The sequence below is a fragment of the Zootoca vivipara genome, chromosome 1 (genome assembly GCF_965207765.1).
Source record: "Zootoca vivipara chromosome 1, rZooViv2.hap1.1, whole genome shotgun sequence".
In the NCBI taxonomy this organism is placed as follows: domain Eukaryota; kingdom Metazoa; phylum Chordata; class Lepidosauria; order Squamata; family Lacertidae; genus Zootoca; species Zootoca vivipara.
Window position 1 is genome coordinate 107446085 of NC_142582.1, and position 25866 is coordinate 107471950.

General features: G+C 43.8%; 1 protein-coding gene across 4 annotated transcripts in view; it reads left to right on the forward strand.

Annotated features, from left to right (window-relative positions):
* Nucleotides 1-25866, forward strand: part of NRXN3 (neurexin 3) — an 862130-nt gene that overhangs the window by 177337 nt on the left and 658927 nt on the right. For all 4 annotated transcript variants that reach the window (XM_088672565.1, XM_088672568.1, XM_088672572.1 and 1 more), the window contains exons 7-10: nucleotides 13137-13256; nucleotides 18292-18673; nucleotides 18985-19175; nucleotides 21753-21926. In XM_088672565.1, the coding sequence (XP_088528691.1) occupies nucleotides 13137-13256; nucleotides 18292-18673; nucleotides 18985-19175; nucleotides 21753-21926 (867 nt within the window). The remainder of the gene's footprint in view (nucleotides 1-13136; nucleotides 13257-18291; nucleotides 18674-18984; nucleotides 19176-21752; nucleotides 21927-25866) is intronic.

Genomic DNA, 25866 nt, shown 5'->3' on the forward strand with positions numbered 1-25866 from the left:
AATGAACATGACGAACGTTCTTACAACAGAACTGGCAGCCTGTTTTTCACTTGAACACTTCTGTGCTGTTGCCTGAGAACTGCAGCGCCTAACTCAGAATGTGGGAAGCTAATGTCTTGAAGAGCTCACAGCAGAGCTAAAGTTATTAAAAAGCTGAAAGCGCCCTCCTCCTGGAAATACATTTCTAATTTCTCAGAACTCCATGCTCAGCCTGCTTCCAGTCAATATGTTCTCTTTAGAGACAACAAGGCAGTATTTTCAGAGCCACGAATCAAAAGGCCAGAGTTCTCCTCCTCAAAGAGAGGGGTAGGACCTTTCATGCTCAGTGCCCTTAGCAGATTTTCTATTATTCTATGCTGCTTTTTTCCTTCAACTATATTATTATAGGTGTGTGACTGGTTGCTATTAAAACAAAAGTTTAGGTTGTGCACATACCTAGGAGTAAGCCCTATTGGACTTGGTGCAGCTTATTTCTGAGTCAACATGAATAGAATCGCACCGTTAACATACTAAATACTTGCAGAAAACAAACTACAAACTCATAATCCCACCCTTACCTAACATTCCACACACTCAACCTTCTCTTCTGCCTTCTGGACAGGGAAGAGCCCCGTTCCATGTAGCAGAGAATGAGATCAGAGAAAGTGGGCTTTGCCAGAACTGTCCCTTACTCAAAACATTTAGCAGAATGTGTGAAGAACCACACACATAACATCTACAGGGGACTAGTTAATTCATTATACCATGATGTGCTCACATCGGAGCTGCACTTGCTCTGCTCCACACAGGGGAAGTTTGTGATGGCATGGAGACCCACAAGACCCCGCCCCCCCCCCACTCATCTACTCCACTAAGGGCCCATCCACCCTTCTGTTTGTTCCATGATTCCTAGTCAGGAGTCTGAAAGGATTTTATTTTATTTTATTTTTTGCCTTTTGTCCCACAACTTTCTCCAGGAAACCTGTGGCTGACTGCTGATTTGGAACACGTCAGCCAGGTTTTCTGCAGATTGATGTTTCTTCTGATTCAACAATAAACTCTGGGTTTTCCAAGGGAAAGCAGTGGGACAAAACAACCACCACCACCTCTCAGAGCCCTGACGATCAATCATGGGACAAATAGAATTTTGGATGGGCCGTAAATTGCATTCAGCAGATATGGTTCAGGCAATGGGGTAAAGGTAAAGTTAAAGGGACCCCTGACCATTAGGTCCAGTCATGACCGACTCTGGGGTTGCGGCACTCATCTCGCATTATTGGCTGAGGGAGCCGGCGTACAGCTTCCAGGTCATGTGGCCAGCATGACAAAGCCGCTTCTGGTGAACCAGAGCAGCACACGGAAACGCCGTTTACCTTCCCACTGTAGCGGTTCCTATTTATCTGCTTGCAGTTTGACGTGCTTTCAAACTGCTAGGTTGGCGGGAGCTGGGACCGAGCAATGGGAGCTCACCCCGTTGCAGGGATTCGAACCGTCGACCTTCAGGCCATGGGATAGAAGTGTGCTATTCTTTCTTGCCAAGTGACTTCAATAATTTAAATTTTCTTCCCAAATCACTTGATAGTGAAAGGCAGGTCCTTGGAGTCCATCAATCCATCTCTCCCACCTCTACTGCTTTTCAGATCTGGGAAATGGTGTGAAGTTTCCTGATGTAGCACCATTTCTGAAGTCCACCAGTCAGTAACCTGACAGCATAATGGCCTGATGTCACAATCGGCTGTTGGGGCTTGCAGAATTTTGTACACAGAGCTAAGCAAGCCTCCCTAAATTATCTAGTTCTTTACTTGCCCCAAGGGATGTGGGTGGTGCTGTGGTCTAAACCACTGAGCCTAGGGCTTGCTGATCTAAAGGTTGGCAGTTCGAATCCCCGCGATGGGGTGAGCTCCCGTTGCTCGGTCCCTGCTCCTGCCAACCTAGCAGTTCAAAAGCATGTCAGAGTGCAAGTAGATAAATAGGTACCACTCTGGCAGGAAGGTAAAAGGCATTTCAGTGCGCTGCTCTGGTTTCACCAGAAGCAGCTTAGTCATGCTGGCCACATGACCCAGAAAAACTGCAGACAAACGTCGGCTCCCTCGGCCAGTAAAGCGAGATGAGTGCCGCAACCCCAGAGTCAATTCGCGACTGGACTTAATTGTCAGGGGTCCTTTACCTGCCCCACATCTGACAACAGGTGGGTTTGGTTTGGCCAAGACGGCTTGGCAGACCAAATGAGAAGGCTCGCCACATCTTACAGCACCAAAGGGAAAATGCTACACACCCAAATCTATGTGATGGTTATAGGGATTGTCCTGTGAACCCTCTGATTTGCAACATGGGAAATATTTCTAAGATCCTTGAATATACACAGCTGGAGCCCCTGACTTCTATACCATATGCGATGTCTCCTTGTGTTACTATCACAAGGGTATTTGATCTCCGTGCTTAGGTAACATCTTGGCAGAAGCTATGCTCTTATTATTGGCAGCACATGGCTTTTATTTGTAAAATATTAATCAAATATATAGGAAGCTCCTCCTTGGCATAGCAGTCAGGCACCAGGATGCAGTAAAGAGAATTTTTATTTTTTAACTCCCTCTTAACCAGTGTTTTTCAACCTTTTTTGGGCAAAGGCACACTTGTTCCATGAAAAAAATCAGGAGGCACACCACCATTAGAAAATGTTAAAAAATTTAACTCTGTGCCTATATTGACTATATATAAAGTAATTCTCCCACGGCACACCAGGCAACATGAAAAACACTGCTCTTAACACATTAATAGGGAAAGCTTAATAAAGAAGGGATAGGAAGGGGAATTAACAAAGCAGTAGCCAGGAGGAGGAGGAGATGGGATAATAAATTACAGCACAATTAATGTTCCTGGAACTTTATAGCTCTCCTAAAAACATGCTCAATGACTTAGGGATGTGTGTAGTGTATAATTTTATGGGTCTATGGCTAAAGTACAATAACAGCAGATGTAAAGCTATTCCAAAGAATGTGAATGGACTGAGATTCATCTAGGCAACACTCTGATCCTTAAAACATGCGCACATGCACACACACGCGTGCACACACACACACAAAACAAACAAAGACAATGGATATATTTTCAGATGTGCCAAACGCTCATTCTAAATCTATACTGTTTTAACTTTTGGCATTTCTCCCCACTTCTTCCATGATCCGGGGCTTGTAATAATTCCACCTGCTCTTGTCAAGTTCTGTGAAGAATCTTACTTGAATGATGTTACATAAACACCATGGTGTGTGTGCTTTCTTGCGGCTTGAGCTAGGCCTTTGCTCCCATATTACATTATAGGATCCAGAGCCCGCAATAGACAGTGTCAACTGATATGTAATAAGATAGAACAGACCAAGTCCCCCCCCCCTCCACGCTTGACTCCCTAGGGAAATCACTTTTGTAAACACATCCACTAAGGCAATAGTGGCAGCCACTGCATATTATCCACTATGCAAGGCTGTAGCTGGCAGTGTAAAATATGTCATGATGTATCACTGTTTAAGAGAGATTGAGCCCTTGGGGATATTTCCTAAGATTAAAGACAGGAAATGGTGAATGAATTGTATTGTTTTCCTCCACCACCCTTGCCATTCTGTTTACCAAAGAACTGCGTTCTGGCACAATATGCTGCCAGTGCCTTTATTTGCCATTTTGTTAGGAGGGTTGTGGTCCTCTACCAAGTTTAGGAAGCATCTTAAGTTTCCCCAGTTTAGCGACATGGACTTGGATCAGGAGTCATCTGCAACCACACAATAGTTAATGCATAATGTTGCAAAGCACATGGTGTATTAAGAACAAAACTGAGTTTCAGACATCGAGGCACAAACAGGCCATAGGGCAGTAACAAGGAACAGGGTATCAACTTGTTGGAAGCAGCACAACTTCAGCAGCCACTCTGTGCAGACAGCTCGAAAATGTGAGTAGGATGCCCCATGCCAACATTCCCATATTGAGAGGGAAGGTGTAAAGCTTAGAAGCTTTTGTGTGATCAAAAAAGCTTTGTTGTTAGGATTCCTGATTGTGAATAAGCTTCTAAGCACATTCGCCAAGTTACATGCAGACGCTCCCTTAAGACCTTCCCACTTAATTAGAGAACTGGTTGGGAGTAGAGGGTGCCATAATTTGTATGCATGGGGATATTGGGGTGGGGCCAGTGTGTATTGATGTCAGGTGTAAGGTAGGTGTGTAGGTAGGTGTGTGTGTGTGTGTGTGTGTGTGTGTGTGAGAGAGAGAGAGAGAGAGAGAGAGAGAGAGAGAGAGAGAGAGAGAGAGAGAGAGCGCAGCATAAAAGTCAGCAGCAAGGTTTGAAACAATAATATAGTAGCAAAAGAGCGGTAGCAATAAATAATAACATGTCATGAGTGGCTGGTGGTTCTAGCTGTCAGGGCTAATTGATGGTCTAGGCCAGGGGTCAGCAAACTTTGTCAGCAGGGGGCCGGTCCATACCTACCAAGTCTGCTACTGAAAAATGTGGAATCAGCAGCGGCGCGGCACCAGAAGTTGTGTAGAAGCAACTTCAGGGGCCGCTCTGACCATGTGTGGGCACCGGAAATAGGGCAGAGTGGCACTGGAAGTCACTTCCATGCATGCCCAGCGGCCATCTTGGTGGTGGCTGCATGTCGGTGGCCATCTTGGTGACGGCCGCCGCCATGCGGCGGCCACCAAGATGGCCGCCAGGAATGTGTAGAAGTGGTTTCCGGTGCCACTCTGCCCTATTTCCGGTGCCCACACATGGTCAGAGCAGCACCCAAAATGGAGGCTCCCTAGCAAGTAGGAAATCCGGGGGATTTCTGGGATTTTTCTCCATTCAGGAGAACAGTGGGAAACGGATTAAAATCCGGGGGTTTCCCGCGAAAAACGGGATACTTGGCAGCTAAGCCACTGTCCCTCAGACCTTGTAGGGGGCGGGACTATATTTTTGGGGGGAAATGAACTAATTCCTATGCCCCACAAATAACCCAGAGATGCATTTTAAATAAAAAGAGACATTCAACTAATGTAAAAACACCCTGAATCCAGGACCGTCCACGGGCCGGATTGAGAAGGCGATTGGGCCGGATCCGACCCCCGGGCCTTAGTTTGCCTACCCATGGCCTAGGTGATGAAGCAGCAGTTCTGCTTGGCAGTCATCTTTTGTTGTGCTTCCTTATGCTACTCTTCTATGTTTTGCTTAGAGCTGTCCAGAAATCTATCCTTGAATTTCTCAAAAGTTTTCGTACCCTGCAAAACAGACTTCCATTTTTTCCCAGCATCAATCTTAGCGCACTCGAGAATTTCTTTAGAGATTTGTTGAGTGTGAGGTTTTGAGCTTACTTTATCATTGCGTGGCACCCATGGGTGGTATATGTGTGTTTTTCTTCCCACTAAAAAATTCTCCAGCAGATTAGTGCCTCCCTAGCTGCCTGTGCTTCTGGATATGAAAAAAGCCTCCTGGAAAGAGTTACCTTGTGATGCCTTCCCCTGGGCTTTGACTGAAGCATGGCACCTGGGAAGGCTGCAGTGTACAAACCAAGAGAGAGATGATTTGTAGAATTTAAGAAGGAACATTCACAAACATCCCTGAATTACTTCTAAAGTAAGGTAGGCATCACATACTCCATGCTGCACTCAGGATTATTTCACCAAAATGTTTTTTCCCTTTTGATGATTTCCAAAAGCAACTTCTTCTTCTTTTGTTAATTGATGGTAAAAAAAATATATTGCAGGAGATTTTATTATTATTTTTGCATAGCACTAGTTTCCTTAGCCTTTTGGCCAATCTCAGAGGCCACCCACTATAAATGCACTTGCATATGGTACTTTCATTTCTTCTGGGTACTTCAGGCATTTTTTCTTTCTCTATTGGTTACAGGTGCCCTTTCTATAAAACAAAGCCATCTGCTTTGTGTCACCTACAGTGTGCAATGGTGTGATATCCTCTGAATTGCTAATGTCCACCTGGGTTATGTCATGTCATTTGTCATGTGCCAGAAAGAGTTATTGACAGTGGCTTAAGATGGCGGGAAGGGACAGGTAGAATTCAGATCCAATGTATGCTGTGATCTTGGCAGTAATTGTCTCTACAGAAGACTGGGAGTTGCTACAAGACTCTGAAATTACATCCACCTGTCCGCAAACCTCTTGGCCTCCATTTGAGCTGTTATCAGAGCGTGACATTCCCCCCACCCCCCATCAAGCCTGATTTGATGGTTCTTAATACTTGATGATTTGTACAAGAATACACTTAGGGGGCTGCTTCTCTGGAGTGAACATCTGGGCAATCTTTAAAATAAATTTTACAAACTTGGAACATTTAATACCATAACAAGTATTATGGTGTGGACGTGACACTGTTAAAAGTCATATGCTTATAAAACGTACAATTAAATAGGCTCTTTACTGTTCACAGATGTAATTTAGGAAATCGTTTCCATTCCATTTTTCATCATTAAATCTCTAAGGGAGCTTTCACTTGAATTTCTAGAAACAAAACATATTCTGTACCCTAAGGACTGGCAGCTTAAAATGTTTGATGTGCCTTCCCTTCACTATTGAAAGAGACTATTAAATAAGTTGCAACAGTGGAAGCAGTACCTATGGGAAAAATAAGGGTAGATTCATACAACTGTTCTACCCACAATCCGGTGGGTTTTTATTTATTTTTACCTTATAGCCAGCGCTTTTTTCAGGGGAAACTCACAGGAACTCCGGCACCTCTCAGGTGGGCACCATTGATATTCTGAGAGAACGAGGGAGGTGTTCATGGTGAGTTCCAGCATCTCTTTTTCTAGAAAAATAGCATTGCTTATAGTAGACTGCTTTCCGCATCACATTAAGCCAAACTATGGCTTAGCATGGACACATGAGCATGCAGGGGGTTGCAGCTGCTTCACTCCTCCATTGTCATTTTGCTGCTGCAATATAGTATGTCATTCAAACCTAGGCCCATGGATTATCCCTCTCCAAACTAACTACAAGCCATACACCAAGAACATATCTTGATTATAAGAGCAAAGCAGCCACAATCTCCTCTCTGGGAACCTGTAAACTCATGTGTTCATGCTAAACTATTGTTTGGCTTAGTGTGATGTGCAAACCAGGCCACAGTCAGGTTTTGTGGGTGGCAATACAGATTTGGGTCCTGACCATTCAGGGCCTGAATGAGGGAATGAATGATTGATGTTGAAAAGCTGCAACCTGAATGCATTCTGAAGATTAGGGAGTCGGTGGAGCATGAGACTCTTACTGTATTCTTAGGGCCTGGGGTTAAGGGGCAAAAAGTTGGACTAGAGGACCCCTGTGGTCCTTTCCAACTCTGTACTGTAGTACCTCTACTTACGAATAACTCTACTTATGAATGTTTCTACTTACAAACGGAGCTCCGTCCGCCATCTTGGATGCAGTTTAGATAGGATTTTTTCTACTTACGAATTTTTAGATAGGGTTGCTTCGACTTGCAATTTTTTTCTCCCAATGCATTCCTATGGGATTCGACTTACAATTTTTTTCTGACTTACGAATGTGCGTTCGGAACGCATTAAATTTGTAAGTAGATGTACCACTGTAGTTCTGTGATTCTGTATCTACCACCACAACAGAAAGTGAAATCTTGGCCACTTAGGCTGTGGGAATCCACTGTCAACTCAGCTTCTGTTGCTTACCAACAGTGTCTTAGAGATATGGTATTTGTCACAGTCCAATGTTCCCTCCTTACAACCGATTCCATATTTTCTATATGTCTGTAAATACCACTGTCATCCATGGAACATAGTTATGTTCATAGGAACAAATGAAGATGTTTTATACAGAGTCAGGCCATGGGTCCATCTGGCTCAGTATTGACTACACCAGGCATCCCCAAACTTCGGCCCTCCAGATGTTTTGGACTACAATTCCCATCTTCCCCGACCACTGGTCTTGTTAGCTAGGGATCATGGGTAGGCCAAAACATCTGGAGGGCCGCACTTTGGGGATGCCTGGACTACACTGACTGACAGCTCCTCTCCAGGATTTCAGGCAGGGTTCTCTCCCAGCCGTACCTGGAAATGCTGGGGATTAAACTTGGGGCCTTCTGCATGCAACCAGAAGTTTCTGGAGTACAGCTCCCATCACCCCAGACCACTGATGATGCTTGTTGGGTCTGATGGGAGTCCAGCAACACTTCTGGGGTATATAGTATTTCAGTCTCGCTGTAATGGGATAGCATGGTAAGTACCAGCAGTTATATTAAATGGGAATGACTCCTCCAAGGAAGGACTGCAAGACAGCACACAGGTAAGGAAAATAAGAGCAAGGCTAAAGAAAGCCATTTGAGGCACCCTCTGTGCTCTTCCTTTAGCTGCAACAACTCTGGTGGTAAGGAATCTCTAGGACCTGCATATGAGCAAAACCCTGTATGTGTGTGCATGTGTATGCATTTATGTTAGTTTAGCTGGTGACAACATATTGCGAGTTATTTGTTTCTTCTTTGCATTTCAATGCTCCTCGAGGAACTGCCTTTTCAATGTTTATATTCAGTCCCATAGACTACTTCATTAACATTTATGTAGAGTAGGCAGGCAAAATAGGCAGTGATATTTGCACATGAATACATGCGTGTGCATGCGGACACTCGTGCACAGAGTTAGGAGACCCACATCAGGATGCTTTCTTTGTCCCTAAACATTTAAACCAACGAGGCCAATGAATTTTAAAACTTGTCAGTAAGATGACTGATTTAAACCTTGCCATTTTTTAAAGCACATTTCAATTGCTTGGCACACAAATTGATAGAATGGCACATCCAAATGTGTGACTGGGAGTTTTCTGTCTGGCACACAAACATGTCCCCCTAAGATCATTCCACAATACAATAAAAAATCCTACAACTATCATTATCTTTGGGGGTAATTTATACTTCCTTTGGTCTTATTTTCTTTTTCACCTGTCCCTTGGAACACTGCTCTTCTTCTTCTTGCTTCCAGGGTAGCTCTTTTTTAACCAAACCCACACACCAAGTTTTTGGATGTGCAACAAAGCCCACTTTCCCAAGAGTGGACTTTTTTGAGATAAGAAAAGTGGCAGGAAGATGCACTGGAAAGTGTAGGATAACACGTACTTTAATGCAATGTCATTGACAATCGCTGCAAACAAATCAGACCAAATACTCATTAAAATGCCAACCTTCTCTAACCTCCCTGCAAAATAAATCCGGATGAATACACAGGCCATGTGGAAGCATCCGGAGACATGCTTCGGTGGGATTTCATTCAATAGTTACCTTTGCTAGGAACAACCAACAGGTCTGCTGTCTTCCCCTCATCTGGCTGGACAGATTCCAGGACGGGAATCTTGGAGGCCACCCCAAAGGACATATAATGTTCCCAAAGATGAAAGCTCCTCTGACAACAGTAGCAGTTCCAACCTTCATTCCAGCATTTTAGTAGTTAATCTATGGCTAAAGCACAATTCTCGTTATTCTGCTTTCTGCTATATGCTAATCTTCCTGCCTCTTATTTGTACTCACCCATAAAAATTAAGTAATGAGCAACCAAAAAAAGGGGGGGGGAGGGGGAGCCTAACGACCAGCTGCCATCTCATCAAAAACATTTAAAAATAGACAGTGTCTCCAGGAGTTCAGCTTCCTTCTAGGGCAACACACACCATTTCCCACCCCCCACTTATTATTTAATGCCAACTATCTATGAGTGTGGGAAAGGCTGCAAGGTGTTTCTTACTTTTATTTCATTTTGTCAGTCCACCTGGGCTGTCTACTCCAGCCTCTTCTTCTGCTTCTTCTATTAGACTTTGTTTCCGTGGAAACAGTTGTGATGTAATGCTGAGAAAGGTGATGTTGAGCAGGAACTTACAGCAGGTGATCACAGATGAAAAACAGCTCCCCCCCCCACCCACTGCAGATGTCTTCCAGAGAGCAAAAACAACAGCCACTAAAACAAAAAAGAACAACAAAGCCTGGTGATAAAGAAGAAAGAAGTGACAGATAAATCTAAAATGATTTAAAATCAGCTCTTTGCAAATAATATTCTACAAATAGCCAGAAAGCCTTTGAAGGCAGAATAATCCCTTCTCTCTTCTCCCTCACCCCAGGGCTATTAGTTTTGAATCTCTGCTGTTGTTTTTGAATGCATTTATGCTCTAGAAAGCAATGGTAGCTGGCATATTTATTTATTTCCCCCAGTATCTTTTGAGAGCAAACCCCCTGATTCTAAAGCATGGGATTGCTGCCACGCTGAGAGAAAGAACCCGGGGCCATGTGGACATGTGCAAAGGTGCAACTAGGTGCCAATGTGCTATTTATTCATTAATCTGCTGAATGTCAGTCAGCTGTTGCTTATCAATGTTAAAGAAGTCACACAGTTTTGTTTCTGATCAGAAAAGCAGAGCTGGCTGAACACAGAAGAATGGTAGTAAAATCTCCATATCATTTCCTTTTTTGCTAGCTGCCACCAATGTAAAAATTTGGCCCCAGCTGCATTACGAATGTATTTTATATGGAATACCGAGAAGGAGCATGGCCTCCAAAGTATCACATCTATAACAGTGGCCCGGCAAAGGATGAAAGTGGGAGCCAGATTGTAGGGTGGCATGGATGCTGCCATGACTGGGGAAGCAGTAGTTGATTCCCCTTTCTGGGATCTTAGTGGGCTTCCTCCTCTCATGGGGCCCTGCAGGATCTTTAAAAGGGCCATTCAGATCCACCATCACTAGTTCTCACCAGCTTGAAAGTGATGTTTCCAACATAACCCTATGGTGGTTAGTATGGCTGCAGAGACCCCAAGAGTGGAGACCACATATAGGCACCTGGGCAGCAAATTAATGGGCTTTTGGCAACTTAGGGTGGTCTCAGGATTAGCCACCCATCAATAATGGCAAAACCCTTTGAACGTCTGCTTTGAGGGGGTTCAACTCTCAGAGGCACGCAATGGCATGTGGCTAGAAGATCTGTGCTCCAGAGTGCTAGACTGGTTGCAGTGATAGGAGCGGCCAGTAGCGAGCTTTTGACAGCTCACCCACTCTTGTGGCAGAAATGCCATTGGGTAGGCTCTAAACATAAGGGGGACCCTCAAGTAAACCACTTTTCAGCCCAAGCTGAGGTGGGCCAGGCCTGATGTTACTCATGTCAGGTTATCAACAGGATTCCAGAAGCATAATATAGACCAGGGGTCAGCAACCGTCTTCAGCCATGGGCCAGTCCACAGTCCCTCAGACCATGTTGTGGGCTGGACTATATTTTTTGGTGGGAAATGAACAAATTCCTATGCCCCACAAAGAACCCAGAGATGCATTTTAAATAAAAGGACACGTTCTACTCATGTAAAAACACACTGATTCCCAGGCAGTCCGCGGGCCGGATTGAGAAGGCGATTGGGCCGCATCCGGCCCATGGGCCTTAGGTTGCCTACCCCTGATATAGACCATGGTCCTTATATGCTGGTCAGCTCCCATGGGATTCTCCAGCAGGAGTGCTGGGATGATGTAATGGACTTCAGATTGAATATTGTAGGGGACTAGTGGATCCTGACCCAATGCCATGCCAACCCTGCTTTCCACACTATAGTCAATAAAAGGTTTGGCCTGTTTTTCACCCACAGCTGTGCACTGAGTGTTATTTATCCCCTACATGGCATGTACGGAAGCATCCCGAATGCACTTGCCAGGTTGTTGCAATTATGTAAGGAGTCTTTTATGTTGAAACTAATTACAAAATCTTGTATGTCCTTTCAGAATAGAGACAACTAAACTCTGCTTCCATTCATCCCAATTGATTCCACCGACTTCCAATATTTTGCTTTGTTTCTTTTCTTGCTTGTGTGGCTTGAATTCCCACACCTTTAGACCTGAGGGGCCTTCTTACAAAACACATTTGCTAAATACCTACTTTTTCAAATGAAAAATGAAGGAGAAAATTTGAATTTATTTGCCCTTAAAACACCCAAGCCAGATCTGCTGCCTTTTTCATTGATGGCAGGATGGATTTTCATTCATGGCAGGATACTGCTTACCCTCATCCTAACTTGCCCAATTAACCACTGAAGTAGATCCAGGACTAATGCATTTACTACATGAATGACACAATTAATTCCAAATATATTTCTATAAATGGGAGTCTTCCACTTTGAGCATTCTAATCTAGGCACCGTGCCAGGAAACCATCTATCTAGAGTGTTTGTTTGCCACTAAAGCTATGCTCAGTCTGCTATCCTTGATCACTTCTTGGACAGAGATGGCAGCTCACTCGAAGCCACCTTTAAAACACAATTTACTGCAAAGTCCTGATTCAGCTTTCCATTAGAACCAGCGCCTTCTGCTAGCTTACTTGTAGCTTAGGCTTTTTAACTTCTATTGATGCTGCTTGAGCATTATGTGCCTCATTTATATCTGTGGTCTGGGGTGTTTTATGCACCCCTTGAACCACAAGTGATTCCCTGATCTCCATTCTACAAGGACTTCCATTTGCAAGCAATAAGCATTTATTGAGAATGGAGAGCCAGGAAGAATTGCAAGCCTGGCTTTCCTTCAGGAGCATTGTCTACCCGAGGATCTATGCTTGGTATTTTACTACACAGAAAGGAAAGCACCTAAAAAGTCCCAATTAAAAAAGGAAAGGGTGGAGTTTGGACTGATTATTATGGAGATGTTAATATCTGTAGCCAGGCTGTTCAGTATAAGGGTATTGTTGAGATTGCTGGGGGCTCATTTATGCTTGACCTCGTCTGGAGATGTGTTCGCAGAACTCAACCTGGTGTGTATGATCACTGGGAAAAATAGAAGAGTTGTTTACTTTCCATGGGGAATAGGTTCCTTCTCCCCTCCCCTCAAGCAGAAACATTGTCATTTCAGTTTCCTACTGACCTATCCACTGGTTTTATGATCCTTTAGCACTGCAGTGAAGTAAAGTAAGAGGGAACACTTAGTCTTCCTCTGAAACTATGTGGGGCTGAGATGGGTAAGGAATATCTTAGAGAGAATGGAATAACAATCCCCATTCAGCTTTAAGTGGGCAAGGCATGCAAATGTAATTTGTACCACCTTTTAACAAATTAGCTTTTGCACCATCATCACACCAAGATGATTTCAGTGACTTTTCCAACCAGGCAGGCTTTTACTGTGCAACAGATGTGGCCTTAACATTTGCTTCTACTTGCCACTGTCCCCAGGTAAAGGACCTGAGACCCTTTATGCTGGGCAGAAACTCAATGACAATGAATGGCACACAGTCCGTGTGGTACGTCGGGGAAAGAGTCTCAAGCTGACAGTGGATGATGATGTTGCCGAAGGTGAGTTGGTGATTCATGGGTTTCTTGTTTTGATTCAGAAGACCTAAGTTACATAACAGTTCTGTCACTTCTCACCTTTAGCCAAGCTTTATCTTTAATACTACCCGTTTCCCCAACAATTAGGACAAAGCTTGGACCTAACACTATGCTCACAGTGTAATGTAAAGCAAAGAAACCCCAAATTATACAAGTAGCTTCCATGAAAAGAGGCGCATGGACAGGGCCATCTTAAGCATGCCCGGCGCCCTGGTGCCGTGGTGCGACGGATCCCTCAGGCGCCCCGCCCTGTTTCCCAGCGCGGTGGGCGGGCGCAGCTGCAGTGCGCCACCCAGCCTGTTGTAGGGCCAGCCCTAGGCCCGCGCGCCTCCAGAGAGCGGCCTGAAGCCGCTGAACAGCGGAGGCACGCCTAGGGCAGCCTCAGCCGTGCCTCTCAGCGGACGCCGTGGCGCCCCTGGTGGCCTGGTGCCCCGCGCCACCAGGGGCGGGCCTAGAGCCGGCCCTGCACATGGCACATCTGAATCACATACACTTTATTAGCTTGGTGACAGAGATGCTCACTTCTCCACCATGGTGAACAAGGTAATCAGCCTCGGTAAACATCTGAACCATGGGCAAAGACTCAGACTAATCCCATTTAACAACAGTGGTGGGAACAGGGGAAAACAGGAGAGGGTACCATGCTTCTGTGCTTATGTTTGCAATACTTCCTTGATAGGGATGTCAGAGGGGTTACAATGCAGCCAGTGGTGGTTGCCTATTATGGCACCTCTTAATTAATTTGCAATTCTGACATTCCAGACATGCCCTGTTATCTTTTGTATCTGTTCTCAAGTCAGGGAGGAGGCTCAGAATTCTGTAACTATTGGATTGTGCCCCATAGGATGTTTTCCTGTCATCTAGAAAAGATTTGAAACATAAAGCGGCATAAATCCAAGTTTGTAAGTGTGCATTTTATTAGCCTAGTGGCAGGCTTACAATTTGTGAAGAAGAGAGTTTAAATAGAGTGAAATGGAGCAGGAGAGAGAAATATGGAATGTAAATAGCCATTCTGTTATTACAAAGTATTGAATTTTTGCGGGAATATCTAGTAGAAACATAAATTACTGGCTTTACATAAGACGATCCTGTGCACATGTTTAGGACTGCAGTCTTCTACCTCTATATTGGAAAGTATCAGTGCTAAGTAGGGTGCAGTTCTGAGGCACAGCCGCTTGATGGCACACACTGCCTTGCACAGCCATGCTTGCTGGGGGGGGGGGCAATGTGTGCATGGAATTTAGAGTCCATAATTGTTAGCTTCACGAAGGCAAATGTGAAATCCTAAACCACTTTAAATTAATCTTACATATTGAAATATATAATTTATTATTCATGCATGTGAGGATATAAATAAACATCTACATGACATAGCCATGGAGGGCATCTGCATATTGATAAATAAACAGATATGCATGTGTAATAAAGCAGTGTCAGAATGGTTTCCTAAAATTTGTTGTGACCTGCTCTGGGTGAATGGTAAGTAAGAAATCCAAAGAAAGAAAGAAAGAAAGAAAGAAAGAAAGAAAGTTTCCCTTTGCAGAACAGTGTGGAGAATATTTTGCTAGGGGAGTGGGGAAAAAATATATATTATCAGGGTGGGGTGGGATTATCCTGTGAAATTTTGGCTCTGCTCTAGCATCTAACAATGAAAGCGTATAGTTGTGTGAGTGTGTTTGTGTGAATACTGTTGAAATAATTTAATTAGAGCTTTTGTAGAAGCAAATAATTAAAGACCAGCATAGAGACATGCTATGGCCAAACTGAGAGGAAATTTGCCATCTGAAGTTAATGAGGCTGCTTTATCCATTTGCTTTCTTCTGCCTTACCCCCTGCCACATCACTGAGCAGGACCAAATGATAACCAAAATAACATCAGACAGTAGGGTGAAGCTATTTCTGCTTGCGAAAAGCAGCAGGATGACTCTTGAGCACATTATCATTCTTATGACTTTGTCATCACATTTCTTCCGCCCCTTCCTCTCTTCATCCCCTTGCCCTTGATAATTTAATTGACAATCCTCAGACTGGGAAGCAGGGCAATTTATTTAAGTGTTTTTTGAATTGTTTGCATCTGTAAGATCTGGTTCTATACAGCAGGCATGCCCAACTTTCAAGACAATGCAATCTACTCAGACTATAATAAAATTGGCAGTGATCTACCCATGAGATTGACCAAAGTTGTTGAGCTTTTTTTGGGGGGGTCAGGGTCCCCCTATCAACTGTGATCTACCACAGGACCCCCCCCCCACCCATGATCAACCAGTAGATCACGATCAACCTGCTGGACATCCCTGCTATACAGCAATAAGTTACTTTAAGTTTGGCTGAGTTTTGTAGGGAGTAGGCAGTCCCAAGGAACTCTTGATCCCTGTCCTTCACTCCAGCGTGAAGCATGGCACACTCCAAAATGTTAGACGGGTCTATGAAGAAGTCTGTAACATGGAAGACCATTCATTCATATTCCACCCTTCCAGGGGCTGCACATCCTATTTTGCCTCCTGAGACAAAAACAGGCTGTGCCACCCTGCTGCCTCTGCCTCCCAATTCCAAGTGAGATCACACTGAAATTGTGCAAGATTTCACACGACTTTGGGCAGTGGTGGAGGTGGCAGGGCAGGCAGCCTTAGGGCTTCTGCTACCTGAGGCAATTCACCCCACCTAATTAATGGCTGTGCTGGCCCTGCACCCTTCCTCCAAGGAGAAAAATGGACTAAATTTTATACTCTCAACAAACCTGTAAGGTAGGCTGGGAAGTAAGCTCTTTTCAGGCATCCAGGTTGGACACATGAAGGGGCCAGCAGGAATGTCCTGCTCCCTTTATGATGATGCACTCCCTGGTTCAAGATGTGATTGGCCTGTGCTTGAAGGGGGCTGCCTCAATTGCACATAACATCATTCTTGGTTCCTGTCCCTGCAAAAAGCAATTCCCTCAGATTAATGCCAGTCATGCCAGACATCAGTGGGGATGAGACTTGCTTCACGCTGTCCTGCTTGCCCTGTCATTCATTCAGACTAAACACCTGAACAGCACTGTAGTGGCTGGCCCAAATTCTTCTAATGAGCTGTGTGGAGATATGATCCTGGCCCTACTTTCCCAAAATCCACCAACCACCTGCTAATCCAGGCCTTATCTTCCCTTTGCTTGCTGACTCCCCAAAGTCTTTCATTCCATATCTCTTAGTAGCTCAGTGTTTGCCCAGCAAGCAACAGTTTGGCAGCTGAAAAATGTCCTTTACAGTCCCGAGTTCAGTCTCTCAGTTGTAGTTGGGAGACATGCCTTAAAGAGAAAGAAACACCCAACCATCCATTCAAGTTCTACACTGATCAAGCTAACTCAACCAGACCATTATGAGGCCAATCTGTAAAGCAGGTACACGTAGCAGAGCAAAAACTTTCAGCCTTCAGTCCTTGATCAGATGGCACACTAAGCCAAACCTTGGTTCAACAATAATAAGAACCAGGAAGGAACTAAGTGATGCTAGACTTTCCTGTGGAACACAGGTATTAGCCTTCCCATGCAATGTCATGGGCTTATATTATTACTATATATTATTGGGAGTTAAGGTATGCTATTTTAAAAAGCATGATAACACCCCACAGCATACAGTGTAGCGCTTCAGCTCGTAATAAATAGTGGATTGTGATGGCAAAACATGTCAGCATGCAGAGGGTCGAAAGGCCAGCTGGCTAGCCCCCAGCTGGGTCGTCTCCTTCCAGCCATCCCACTGCAAAGACCCATCGGCCTCTGCTCCAACGTAAATCAGTGACCCAGGCTTCAAAGCCAGGGCACACTATATCAGCAGAGCAAACTGCGCAAACAGAATAAGCGTGAGGCTTGCGGAAGCATACTAACACTGCAGATTTATTAAGCATAAATCAGAACAAAAGAAACATGTCGTCTCTCTCTCTTTGTCTTCTTGGCGAGAGAGTCCCAAAAGCAAAAGCAATAACAACACAACAGAAGTTCCGCTTGTTCCAGCAAACAGTGCTGGAATGTAAACAGACATGTGACACACAAGAACCCCATGCCTGCAACTAAAGGTGGAATGGAATTTTCCAACAAAACATACACAGATTTCTCTGATGCAAATTTCAAGAATTGTCTGAGCTGTCATTAAGAACATGTCCTTTCTAAAGGATTAAAGAAGGAGTATTCTTGTCTATTTGTGGAGGTTACTGTAAATGCAGGAGCACATTATAGATTGGGGCATTCACCACATGACACTTTTTAATTTGTAACCTTGATATTTTTTTAATGCTTATTAAAAATAGTGGCTTTCTGGTTCTGGTAGTTACAGCAGGTGATAGAAATATGGAGTGCTGATGAGATTCCATTGCACTTTTAAGCTTGTCCAGGCTTTCATTGAGGTTATCTCTATAACAAGCCCTGGGAGACTTATTTCACACCCAGTTTGGTCTATGTGGAAAAGGCAACCCAGTACTCAGGTCTTTCATCCAAAGTTGCAAAACTTTCCCCCCACCAAGAACAAAGGGAAAGAAGATCATTGGCAGCAGTAACATGCACACTACATTATAACTTATATCATCCCCATTAAAAGTATTTATAAAGCATCTAATAGTTTCTTTAAAATTTCTTAAGTGGTGTACAGTACAAAACAAATAATATCATTAAAGCAAAAATACATCATAAAACTAAGGAAGCATTAATATAAGAGCACATGGAAGCATTAAAACCCCATTAAACATGAATTCAGGGGGTTGAAACACATAAAGCCAGGTCTGATCTTATGTGTTAGGGAAAGCCCTGGAGAAAATATATATCTCTTTACAAGATGCCTGAAGCAACTGATGGTGGCTGCTTCATGTATGGAAAAGGGGAGGACATTCCATAGTACAGAGGCAAGAGCAGAAAATAGTCATTAGTACTGGAAACCTTAACTCAGAGTAATACCTTGGAGGCAGGCCTTATGTTACCAGTCCTATTAGCCACAGAACATTTTTTTTTCAGCTTTATTTACTGTTTTCTGATCCTCAGGTACCATGGTTGGTGACCACACCCGCTTGGAATTCCACAATATTGAGACTGGGATAATGACAGAGAAGCGTTATATCTCTGTCATTCCCTCCAGCTTCATTGGCCACCTCCAGAGCCTCATGTTCAATGGCCTTCTCTACATTGACTTGTGCAAGAATGGTGACATTGATTACTGTGAATTGAAAGCCCGCTTTGGGCTGCGCAACATCATTGCGGACCCTGTCACCTTCAAGACCAAGAGCAGCTACTTGAGCTTGGCAACTTTGCAGGCCTACACCTCCATGCACCTCTTCTTCCAGTTCAAGACAACCTCTGCTGATGGCTTCATCCTTTTCAACAGTGGTGATGGAAATGATTTCATTGCAGTTGAGCTGGTCAAGGGGTAAGTAAGATATTACGTTGTCTCTGGGAGTAGGTTGGTCAATCCATGTAGGCAATTGTGCCATCACTAGTCTGACTATAAATTCATATTCTTCTTTCTCCTGGGAAGGTAAGTTGGATAAAATATGACCTGTCCTGACCAAGCTTCTTATTCTGCTCTTTGACCATGGACAACTCATTAAGACCATCTGGAATTTTGGTTAGAAAATTAGAGCAGACTGTTGCAGATGTTTTGAATCTTTTTTGTGTCTTAGCCATTAATTCATTTTCATTCTGGGCTTTCTTCTGAGCAGGCACTTGTGTCATTTGCAGGTATATACACTACGTGTTTGACCTTGGGAATGGACCTAATGTCATCAAAGGCAATAGTGACCGGCCTTTGAATGACAACCAGTGGCACAATGTAGTCATCTCCCGAGACAACAGCAACACCCACAGCCTAAAAGTGGACACCAGGGTTGTTACTCAGGTTATCAATGGTGCCAAAAACCTTGACCTTAAGGGTAAGTAACTGGATCTTACCAGATCAGGTAGAATATATTCTTTGTATTCATGATGCACCACTTGCACCAGGTTTAATCCTTGGTAATTCCAGTAAAAAATTAGGTGGTAGGTCCTGAGAGACCTCACACATTAAAAAGCCAGGTGCTATTTGGAATGGACAGTACTTTGCATATGCATTTCTTATCAATGTATTTTGATAAGGTGTTTTTTTTTGAGATGAAAACTGCATCTGAACCTTGCGCACTGCGAAACTTGGAGGGCAGCTAAATCCTTATCTGCATATTGGTCCAAGAGGTGCAGATCAGGTCAGTTTCTACTGGAATTCCCAAAGAAGAAATTCCTCAAGAAGACACACACACACACACACACACACACACACACAATTTCATACCACACAGGGCTCTACACATACAGTACTAGTAGGGATGCAATTTTCTGAAAAGAATCATTTTTTTAGTTTATCCACATGGATTTCTTCTTCTAATTTTCATCTCATTTCTTTATCTAAATGAGAAGCAATGTTTTTCATGTTCCGCTAAAGATACAAACAGGGACGCGGGTGGCGCTGTGGGTTAAACCACAGAGCCTAGGGCTTGCCGATCAGAAGGGTCGGCGGGTTCGAATCCCCACGATGGGGGTGAGCTCCCATTGCTTGGTCCCAGCTCCTGCCAACCTAGCAGTTCAAAAGCACGTCAAAATGCAAGTAGATAAATAGGTACCACTACAGCGGGAAGGTAAACGACATTTCCGTGCGCTGCTCTGGTTCGCCAGAAGCGGCTTTGTCATGCTGGCCACATGACCTGGAAGCTGTACGCCTGCTCCCTCAGCCAATAACGCGAGATGAGCGCCGCAACCCCAGAGTCGGTCACGACTGGACCTAATGGTCAGGAGTCCCTTTACCTTTACCTAAAGATACAGTTACCATATATCGTACACATTATTATACGTATAATACTACATGTGCATTATACACATATACACTCCAGGTTACCTAAAGTAACCAGCACATAAATTTCCTTTATTGTAACTTGAATTCATTGATACAAGAGGCAGTTCAGTATGGACAAAACACAAACAGGTTGGAACTACCATATTCTGTGTATAAATCCATTTAAAATGGATTCTTCCATTCCTAAATGCTAACGGGTGAAATAGAATGGTGGGCAAACCCCCTTTACTCTGGAATCTAGTTGTAAGGCAGATTTTATATGGGAGAGCAGTAGATTGTGTGATCTCCCATCTGCAGTCTGGAATGCTCTAATTCAAGAACAGTTTTTACATGTGGTGAGTTGTTTTCACAATCCAATCCTCAGTCTTTTAAAATGAATGAATATAAGAACCTTAGAACTTTTCCACTGGACTAGATTTTCATGAGTCTGTCTGTCATGAGTTTTTTTCCCTTCACCAATGTGTGTCCTGTCCTCCAGTGGGTCATTCAAACCATATAGATATGGCTAAAACTGTTACAGTTGTATTTAGTGTATATAAATTTGTGTATAAGTTGAAAGCTGTATTGATTCATATTTTGCATTTTCCTTCCTAGGCTTATACATTGAGTAAAATAGCTCCCTATTTCTATAACAGACAGTCATTTGTACTACTACTACTACTACTACTACTACTAATTGTATTGTTTACATACTACCCATCTGGCTGGGTTGCCCCAGGCCCTCTGTGTGGCTTCCAACACATATAAAACCACCACCACCAACAACAACAACAACTTATTTATACCCTGCCCATCTGGCTGGGTTTCCCCAGCCACTCTGGACGGCTCCTAACTGAATATTAAAACACAATACAGCATTAAACAGTAAAAACTTCCCTAAAAGGGCTGCCTTCAGATGTCTTTTAAAAGTAAGATAGTTGCTTATTGCCTTGACGTCTGATGGAAGGGCGTTCCACAGGGCAGGCGCCACTACCGAGAAGAAAATCAAATCAGCAGGCTGTTCTTCTGTGGGCAGCTAATCCCTCAATCTTTTCGCTCTTCGTTTAGGGAATTTAGGAAGAAACACTTTCCAGGGCCAAAGGTGCTGAAGTTGACATGCCCAGAGTGCTCATTTCAAAGTCATGAAAGGTGCTTGGGGAGCCTGCACAAGGCTGCCTCTCATGGCCTCACACACAAAGCTGTTTTGGCAGGGAAACCACAAATCTCAACAAGTGGATCCAAGAGGGCTTGTTAATGGAAGAGCTGATACATCCTTGGGAGCAATTTGGTGCAACACGGTGGTGTATTGGTCAGAAAGTCACTGTTCCACAAAGCAACAGGCACTGCCGTGTGAAAAAAACATTCAATAATGAGACATTGTTATAGCATTATAATCAGGAAAACAAACACAATATTCCCCACGTCTGAATGCATCCTAAGTGCTGGGCACACTGTGGGTTATATCCTGTGCTGCTGTTCCACTCGCAAAACAGGCTTCCCTTTCCTCTCCCCCACAGCCACCTGTTCATGTGGGGAGAGGAGTGTGAGAGGAAGTCCCCTTGAGTGAGCAGAACACATTGGATGCAACCCCATAACTCCACTGTTTGCGTTAACCTTTTCCTTTGCCCTGTTGCTTGGTTCCCTCCAGGTGATCTTTACATTGCTGGCCTGGTTCAAGGAATGTACACCAACCTCCCCAAGTTGGTAGCATCTCGCGATGGGTTTCAAGGCTGCCTGGCATCGGTGGACTTGAACGGGCGCCTGCCAGATCTTATTAATGATGCTCTTCACCGCAGCGGGCAGATTGAACGTGGATGTGAAGGTACAGCCTACCTAAAATGCCATTCCTTCTCACACAGCCCTCCCTACCTCCATGCTGCTCTTTTCATCGCCACCACATATTTCCTCCATAGATGCTTGTTGTGACATTCCTCCTCCATCGCCATCCGCATTCAGCTTCCACGATTGTAACCAGCTTGGGTGTGCAAAAGAAATGAGAGGTGACTGTCGAGCACTCCATGTTGTGATGTAGCTTTCCTCTCTTTTTTTTCGTACGCTGTGTCTCCCTCCAGAATGGAAGACGCATAAACATTTAGGAGGTGCCCAACACAAAAGCAATCCACATAGAAATTGAGATCACACAACACACATCAACATAAACTGGTGTGTTTTATTTCCCATCATGAAGTAGCAGCCGGTGGAGCTGTCCTCCTGACACGGCATTGCTGCAGCTCACCTGGGTGGTACTGTCTCAAGGCAGTGCTATATTGTGGCTCACAGTCAGTACTGTGGAGGCACACCAGCAGAACCAAACCAAATCCATGTTCCCACCAGTGTGTCTGCAGAACCCCAACCTTCCTGCTGTCCTACTCCCCTGTTGCATAGGTAAGCTGCTAGGGTATAGTCATATGCCACAGTCCAGATCTGCACCTGAACATCAAGCTTTTGATAACCTCCTTAGCAAAGACATCGTCACTCTTTGAGACCAAGTTCTCTTTTACATCACATCCCTGGGACCAATTCAAACATTGTGTCTATTACAGGGAGACACCTGGAAATGCTTCTGCACTGTGAGTTGGTCAAAGAGAGCGATGACAGGCAGTACAAGAAAAGAGGTCTTGAACATTACTTCCCTGATTATTCAGTTTTTCCTACCCATTTAAAGCTCTCTGCATGCCAGGATTTTATAATCTGGTGTAATCAAAAGTTCTTGAACCCTGCATTGGACTCCACACAGTTGCCTTTCATATTCTATACAGTGCCAAATTATACTTTTTCTATGTCTCACCATTATTTTACTGGTCTGTTCCTGTATGTTTTGGGTAATCTCCCACTGGCCTTTCTGAGAGTATGTGGATCCCATGGCCGGTTGACTGTGTTCCCCAACAGCAGCCTAAAATTTTATATGATTTTGGAATAAATGACATACTGCTTTGAGGCAGTGTCTTTTTGTGCAGTGTTTTTATATAGAATGGTATAGAAAGAGAAATCTGGGTGATAAGGTTTTTGTGAAAACACTTGTCCTTGAACAGACAAAGGCTTGTGAAGAAGGCAAGTAGGAGATAATCTTTCAGTATCAAACAAAAGAAACAGAACATTGCTGCTATTGCTGAGTCCTCAGAAAAAAGAAAATACTCTTTGGGTGACATCCGGTGGTGTCAGTCCACTTACACAATGGACTTCTGCTTGCATAGCTCTCTTCTCTCCCCGCCCCCTCACAGTCTCTAGAGTATTGGGAGACCCCTAAGGGTACATGGAGACTGCTGGTGGGAGGAGAAAGAGATGGAAATATCATCATGGCCATTTATATGATGCTGGACATTGCTTCTATGTTTAGAAGAGGCCCCCTTTTGCACTTAGGTTTTTTAAACAATCCTTTTAGTGGCTCACAACATTTCCTTTTGAGAGATGTGTCCCTGTAAGAGTCTTAGAATGATTTCTGGCTGCTCACAATGAGCTTTTAATATTCTTAAATATATATAATTTTATGGAAGACTGATTACTTAACTTTCTGGCACCGGGAGGTTTTCAGATATTCTCCTGGTTGCCCAATTTTCTTTTTAATTGATGTTAACCATATTTAAAAAGACAAGCACAACTCAAAGCATCAGAGTTCATAGGTCAGAGGTGGAATTCTTGTTTTTACATATATGAAGTCTCAGGTTCAATCCGTGACAAGTTCAATTCAAAAGTTTCAAGCAGCAACTTTGGGAAAAAGACCTTGGCCTTGGACCCGCACGGATCAGCCTACCCCAATCTGATGTTTTGGACTACATCTTCCATCAGTCTCAGCCAGCATGGCCAATGATCAGGGCCAGTGGGACGTACAGCCCAATATACCTGGAGTGCACCAGGTTGGGGAAGACCGATGTGAATATAGTGTAGTAGATGGACCATTGATCTGGCCCCCTATAAGATTGCTCTCTGTGTCTTTTAAGCTGTGCTCAGTAATATTACACCGAATCTTAAAGAATAAAGAGAACAGCTAGTGAAGGTGACAACATAGATGAGGAAAATACACCACCTAATGAATAAATTGTCAGATCCAGTACTATGGGGAAAAGGACATTTTAGAGGAATGTTGTGCATAGCCCTGCCTGTGTTTAAATCTTTAGCTAAAATTTTGAGGTATGAATTAAGGATGAACTGAATTTGTGGATGGTCCTTTGGATTTGAATTCATTGTACAATGCCTTTTTTCAGCAGTTGACACAGAAGCTTTTGGCAGCTACTTCCTTATCCCGTTAAATGTTTGATCAGTGCTTTGCAGGCAGCTCAGATGCTCCTGTTAAGGTATTTTAGCAAAGCCAAGGGCTTTGTTGCATCCAGCTGTGAGGAATCCAAGCCTTAGCTGGTGGTTATCACACAGCCCTTAGGTATTCAGCTGTGGGATGACATAATCATCACGAGTGGCATTTGAGGCAGAAAGGCTGTATCAAATCATAACATTCTTGGCATTAGCTATATAAAAACCTGAGCACTCTCAGCCGCATAAGAAAATGACTTGGTCACAACAGGCACACCATATTAGCAGAAGTGGTTATAGCAAAGAAGATTGCTTGACCAGCAGTTTATTGTAGGAACATAGGAACCTTCCTTATGCAGAATTGATCCAGCCCCATAGTGTCCAAGCCAAGTGGTATGAGATTCCAGGGATTCCAAACGCACTCACCCAAGGTCCATGTTTCCTTTTTTGAATGATGCACAGCAGAGACTGTGGTGTCTTTATGATATATGGTTTATTTACACATATATACAACCTGAACCTACAAGGGAGGGGATCAAATTATCACACTCCAGGAGGGTCCAACACCCCCTCCCCAGCTTGCTGCATTTAGCAGGTGGACACTTACCCATACCCTCAAAACCCAAAACCCTCTACTCTCCTTTTGTGTCTACTATTTCAGAGCTCAGGAAGAAGATTCTCCCACTCCCTGGCTGACTCAGAGTCTTTGCTTTGTTGATAGCCCATCTCCCTGTCCTTGTTCCCTGCTAATGGCCTACCTTCTTCCCAGGCAGCTTCCTGCCACACGGGAAAAACTGGTTGGGCCTATACTTTTACACTGCTAAATTCAGCGCTTGGCAGTCCATCGTAATACGCCAAGCATTGATTAAACTCCAACACCTGTTAGACTCAGCATCCATTTGACCCATAGATTTAGTGGAGTCAACACACCCATAAAAGCAGCATCTACACTGACTAACAATCATTTTGCAAGATTTCAGAATGAGGTCTGTTTCCCAGGTCTACCTGCAAATTTTGGAGATTGAACCTGGGACCAGGCGATGTGGATGCTTTGCCATTGAGTTGCAGCCCTTCATTTGAGGCCATAGAGGCTGCTGGAATCACTATTTTATCTGGAAACAAGAGGGGGAAAGCTGGACCTGATTTTCTTCATTGAGATGGACTCCAAACATCTCACATAAGTAAAACCAGATAAAAACATCAACTCCTAAAATAAAATACTACAGGTGAAATGGGGAAGGAAAAAAACAACAACATGGAAAACCAGCAGGAAATGACAGCAACGATATCTGTTGCTAACAGGAAAGTCTGAAGTAGCCGGATAAGAACAATAAATAATGCACAAAATAGCAACATAATTGGAAGCCACAAGTCAGATATTGCTACTTAAAAACAAACAAAAACATCTAAATGTCTGCTGGGAAAACCAGATTTTCCTGTCAATGCAAAACATACACTGTGAAGAGGCCACAGTGTATGTATCTGGGGAAGGCATGAAACAAATTTGGTGCTAACAA